At 36.1% G+C, this 6,000-nt stretch overlaps 1 protein-coding gene across 1 annotated transcript; it reads left to right on the top strand.

Annotated features, from left to right (window-relative positions):
• The first annotated feature begins 739 nt into the window (after nt 1–739).
• On the top strand, nt 740–3,373 carry LOC103932588 (serine/threonine protein phosphatase 2A 57 kDa regulatory subunit B' beta isoform-like). Its single transcript, XM_009342219.3, has 2 exons — nt 740–2,003; nt 2,799–3,373. The coding sequence occupies exons 1-2, from the start codon at nt 915–917 to the stop codon at nt 3,141–3,143; spliced, it is 1,434 nt and encodes a 477-aa protein (XP_009340494.2). The 5' UTR covers nt 740–914; the 3' UTR covers nt 3,144–3,373.
• Nucleotides 3,374–6,000: the final 2,627 nt, after the last annotated feature.

The following is a 6,000-nucleotide window of genomic DNA, read 5'->3' as shown; positions in this document are numbered from 1 at the left end:
TTACTTAAAAAAAATATAATAATGACATGTAAATTAGCGTGTGGTGGCTAATGGTCAAAGCACTTTAATCAAATTTTAAAAAGGTACAAATGTTTAGTCTAAATGATATAGAAAAACCGTAGGGGATTCTAATTTTCTCTAATATTTATGGAATAGGATCCTATTTGGATCCTCTTTGTGAAGATGATCAATTTATCAAGATGATCAATTTATCCTATTCGTTCATTATATTATCATGCGACAAGAAATTATTTTGAAATTTTTACTTAAATTGAACATAAATAATACCTAACAAAAGTTAGCTGCACGTACGATAAATGACTAAGATAAATTGTTTCCTAAGATCCTCACAAAGAAGTCTCGAAGAGGATCCTCATCCAATGTTTATGACATGTTGTCTTGTTGCTTAGCAGTAACATCATTCCACATGGCACACACTCAAGAGCGAAGAAAGATCGGTAAACTCAATTAGTCCTTAAACAAATTGTTAGTTAGCTCCTAACAACTGTTAATATTAGTGAGAAACACTTTGACGATCACATTGTAAAATCCTCTGTCAACTTTTTGAGCTTATGTTCAGTAATCTAATCATTAAAGAGAGTATTCCGAGGCTTATTGTGAAAAATCCCTTAACATGTGTTGGCTTAACCTAATAACCTTACCTTACCAGCTAACTAGGTTTATGTCAAAATTGCAGTCTTTTGGGTTTTGTTTTTTATCAACAAATTACGGTCTTTTATTAACCATCGGATTTTACAACACTTTTGTCTATATAACACCGCTGTCGTTTTGGCCCTTGTTTCATCAGCTAGTGAAAAAAAAAAACTAACCAAAGAAGCACTTTTATAAGCAGTTTGGGATGAGGTACTTTTCTGGATAGAGAAAAAGCTTTAGAGGAAGAGAAGAAAAAAAAAATGGGAGTTCAAAACAACACTCCAAGAGCGTCACCAAGGGCTTCGCCAAGGGCTTCCCCAAGAGGAAAATCCGCAACCCTTCAACACCTATTTGATCTCGATGCCAAAAGCGCTTCTGACTGCGGAAAAAAGATTGCCAACTCCAATAGTACTATTGGCAGTCAATCTTCTTCCAGTGTGGAAAATGAAGAAATCCTATCAGCAGTCTCCGTCTGCCATTTTATCTTCACCTTCACCGATCCAAGCGAATGCCCAACGCAACAAGAACTCAAAGGGCAAAAGCTTTTGCAGCTCCTCTCAATTGTCAAAACCTCGAAAAAGCCTCTGCATGATCATGTCATGTCGTCTCTCATTTCCATGATATCGTTAAACCTTTTCCGGCCTCTCCCTCCTCCTTCCAATCCCACAATCGCTACGGACTTTCCCGATGATGAGGACCCCATATCCTCCTTTTCCCCTGTGTGGTCGCACCTGCAGTTAGTCTACGACATCCTCATCCGCATCGTGATCAACAACGATCCTAAGTTACTCAGAGGATACATTGACCACCAGTTTGTTGTCAACCTCCTTGTCCTCTTCCAATCAGAAGACCCGAGGGAGCGTGACAGCTTGAAGAATGTGTACCATAAAATATATTCTCGATTCACATTCTACCGTTCCTTCATGAGGAAATCTATGAACGATGTGTTCTTGCACTATGTGTTTGAGACAGAGCGGCATTGTGGGATCAGAGAGTTGCTTGAGATATGGGGAAGCATAATCAATGGCTTCACTGTGCCGCTGAAGGAAGAGCACAAGCTGTTTTTCATGAGAGTGCTTATTCCTTTCCACAAGGCTAAAGGGATGCAGAGCTACCACAGGCAGCTGGCTTATTGCGTGTCGCAGTTTGTGCAGAAGGAGCCCGTGCTTGGCGGGATTGTGGTGAGAGGGATTTTGAGGTATTGGCCCGTGACGAATTGCCAGAAGGAGGTTTTGCTGGTTGGGGAGCTGGAGGAGCTGGTGGAGAATATTGACCCTGATCAGTATAGGAAGTTGGCTCTGCCTTTATGCCTAAGGATAACAAGATGCTTGAACAGTTGGAACTCACAGGTACAAAGTTTTAATTTTGCTTCTGGCTTGATGGTTTTTTGAATAGCACGATTCACAAATTCAGCGTTCTTTTCCTTTGCAAACAAACAGAAAATCAATGCTAAGTCATAATAGTTTAGTACTCTTTTTTTTTAAATGCTTGACTAAGGAAGGTTTAGTTTTCGTGCTGACGATTTGGTTACATCCATTAGTTTTTAAGGAACTTGAAGAACATCAAGACGTTATAGCTATCTTGGATTGGAATTGCCAAGTTTTCAATCACATATCAAAATTCTAATATCTGTCTTCTTTCCTATGCTAACATTAAATAATTAACAAATCCTAAAAAAATTAGTACTCTCTTCTTTCCAATGCTTGAAATTTAAATCGAAATAGTAAAGACTGCATGTGCTGAATGCTACTTTCTTGAGTCCTTTTTAAGTATGAAACTGTGCCCCTGTAAAACCCTCTTGAAATCAAGCCTTTGCGGTTAGCCTAAGTGGTGAAGGCGTTGGTTGGCAAATGAGTTATGATTAGGCTATGTCAATTGCTCGATTCCCTCCATGTACTAGAGAAAAGAAATCTTGGAATTCTACTATGCTTTGAACGCCCTATTTGAATTCCCTTGGTAAGTATTATAATCTCCGAAATTAAGGAGACATTCCTCCTTAAATGCAGAACGACGCCGCTTGGCTCTTTACAGTTGAGTTGTTCCTCTTTATCTGCCAATCATAGAAACTACATTATTCCTTTAAGTTTAAATGTCATGTCTTTAACTATGGTCTAAAAAGGTGCTATATTGTTTTGTACTCATAGGTAGCAGAGAGAGCCCTCTATGTTTGGAACAATGAGCACTTTGTGAAGATGATATATGTGGCAATGGAGGAAGTGTTTCCGGTCGTGGTTGAAGGCATGGAGAAGAACTTGAAGTGGCATTGGAGCAAAAGCGTCCGGCAACTGACCGAAAACGTGAAGGTGATGCTTGAAGAAATGGATCCAGTTTTGTACTCCAAATGCCTTGAAGAAATTGAGCTAAGAGAATCCAAGGCCAAGCAAGCAGAAATCAAGAGGAAGGAGAAATGGGACAGAATAGAAATGGCAGCAGCAGCCAAGCTTCAGTTCCTCCAACCACAACATTTCTTGTGTGTATGCAACAAGTAGTCTCTACTGGCTTTTTTGGGTTTGGTTTCATACCCATTGAAGAAGGTTTATTATAAACTCAGCTCCTTACATGTAAATAGTTATTCCCCCTTGCAGACCAATCAAATTACGACGTGTGGAGAAACTTTATATTTTGTGGTTAATGAGGGCTTTAGAAACAAGATACAACTATTCTATTCCCCACATGAAACCAAGCTAATTACTGTGTGTATCGCAATGCAATCGCATGATATTATCACTTCACGTATTATAATCTGAATTGGCAACAGATTAAAACTTGAAAGTATAGTATCATAAAATAAAACACATAAGACTTATATTAATGCGTAAACATGTCACTTTACATGATTTCAAGATGGTGGATGAGAAGGTGGTGAAAAATTGAAATTGAAAGACGAAGACAGGTCAAATTATATTAAAGTTATTACCTAATTCTTTGTTTGTTAATTAAGTGCAATATATGGAGACTGCTCAGACTGGCCAAGGATGTATTTTCCTGTTGTGAGGATTACAAGGAAGTTGGAAACAACGCAGGCAGGGCGGCAGACTTTGAAGGTTTGGGTAGATGAACATACAACGTAACACGTTTTATCTTCTTTTTTTTTTTCTTTTTATAATATATTTGGAAGATCCTGTCTCCGAACCTATACGTGTTTTTGTAGGTCTTATTGTAACAAGCTTGTCTGAAAATATGTGTACCCATATTTTTCCACCACAGCGTGCATTTTGTGTCATTGCTCACTGCTCTGCTTCTATTTGTCTATAATTTTATAAGGATTTATATATTTGTGCTCTGCGGCTTCAAAAGAGATTAAACTTATCAACAAACTTTCAATCAAGTAATATATATATATATATATATATATGTTTCTTTTGATAGAAGAGGTTTCAAGTTCGACTCTCCTCTAGTTACTAAAAAATTCATAATTTTGACCTAATTCTGAGCATATATAGTCATGTTACACTTTGCTAAGCCTTTGAAACATGCCTAAAATTTGCTCATGCTCTTTAGGTTTTGGTTTTGAAGATCTCTCCTGAATAAATAAGTGAAGGTTACATTAGGATGTTACACATGATTATATTAATGTGTGTGATATCCACACATACCTTTTTACTTCTCACACATCTTTTATTAATTTCTGTCATTTGATATTCTTCAATTATTCGATCCGATGGCCGAAAATTAAAAAAGTGTAAGGGAAGTAAAAAGGGGTATGTGGATAGCACCCCCTATATTAATAACAATTTTTCCATTCTTGCTCGCTCTTTCTCATCGTTTAGGAAGTCCTTTTAGAGAAAATATTTTAAAATCAAACCTTAGTAGAATTGCAAGTTAATCTTCGAAAAGCACTTGAAGTGCTTTATGTAAGAAGTACATAACTGGTTATTCGTAAGCATTGTATACATAAGGAAAAAGATGAATTGAAGTCGGGACTTTCAACGAAACATTATTATTATTATCATTATTATTTGACAATTTTCAATTGAGATCACATATTCAAATAAAAATTTGAGATTAATCACGGTACATGTGCATTTATTTCATACATTCATCATCTATCGATCATATTTGCAACTAAAATAAGATAATATTATATATGATAGTTGGATGATGAATATATTAAGTAAATGCATGCACAACTTGAATTTTAATAATACATAATCAACTTAATATTCACAAAAATCGCATTCCCTCTATTTTAACTAATACATATAGTTGATTTGGGATTGCGGTGCTTTAAAAAAATAAAAAATAAAAAGCTTATTAAAAAATTTGGAACATCAAATATGTTTGGTAAAACAAACAAAAAATTGCTTTTTAAAAAACTCTTGTCAATGACGGTAGAAAAGTATAGAAAATCAAAAGCAGGATCTACCATGCTTCTAAAACAAGTGTTTTTTTTTTCAAAGCATAGTGATCAGTGCCTGTTTAATGAAATTTTCAAATGGCAAGTATACAACCACATATTTTACAAAATTACAATCTCAACCCCTACATTATTTTCTTGACAATAATTATATTACATTAAATACAAGGAAGTGTTATTGGTACTCCAAAAATCTCATTCTACACTCCTCACAAGTGTATTTTTCTTTCCAAATATAGAAAGTTTGGAGTGTAGAATGAGATTTTTGGAGTAGTCAATAACAATTCCATAAATACAATATCATTTTTAGTCATTTAACATATCACAACATTTATATAAAAGTTTATCAAACACTCAAACACTTTTTAAAAGCACTTTTACAAAAAAAAAAAAAAAAAAAAAAAGTTTGCCAAACATTTAATTACTTTATTTTACAGCTGCTTACTCTTACAAAACAACAAGAACAATTTCTTTTTGAAAATCACAACAATACCAGACTAGCTCACAATCAAACCTAAAACAGTCCTAATTACCTAGTCTAAAGAAGGCTTTTCAATTGCACTGTACAACTGAATAGTCTTTGGAGACAAATTTCACTTTATTTATGAGGCTACCACTGACTCTCTTTGCCGCTGATCATCATGCCACGTGTTGACGATCGTGGAAAGGCAGGGGTGCGATGGTCATTTTAGTCTGTAGGGTTTCGAACGGGTTGGGTTGGTTAGAGACCTTCATTTCCTTTCTTTGTGAGCTGCAGTGGGACCCAATGAGAGCATGTCGTCGGGAGAGAGATAGGGATTTGGTGGTGAGAGGAAGGCATGCGGCTTGCAGGCAGACAAAGTCACAGGGGGTGTATGATTCGAGGGAGAGAAAGGGGTTGGTTTCGAAAGCTCTACCTAGGATTGTTCCTGCAAGATTTCAATAGCGTTTTCCCTCTTCTCCACTATTTTCCTTCATTCCCTTTTCTCTGAACCAGAAAACTAGATTCC

The sequence above is a fragment of a genome, unplaced genomic scaffold (assembly GCF_019419815.1).
Source record: "Pyrus x bretschneideri cultivar Hongxiangsu unplaced genomic scaffold, Pyrus_bretschneideri_v1 Contig7, whole genome shotgun sequence".
Taxonomy (NCBI): Eukaryota; Viridiplantae; Streptophyta; class Magnoliopsida; order Rosales; family Rosaceae; genus Pyrus; species Pyrus x bretschneideri.
The sequence above is the reverse complement of the archived record's forward strand: the minus strand, read 5'-3'. Positions and strand labels throughout refer to the sequence as shown.

What these genes read in the sequence shown, in the direction of transcription:
- LOC103932588 (XM_009342219.3), top strand. Translation starts at nt 915, where the DNA reads ATGGGAGTTCAAAACAACACTCCAAGAGCGTCACCAAGGGCTTCGCCA. An exon ending in TGAACAGTTGGAACTCACAG is followed by an intron (nt 2,004 to 2,798) that starts GTACAAAGTTTT and finishes TTGTACTCATAG; the next exon opens with GTAGCAGAGAGAGCCCTCTA.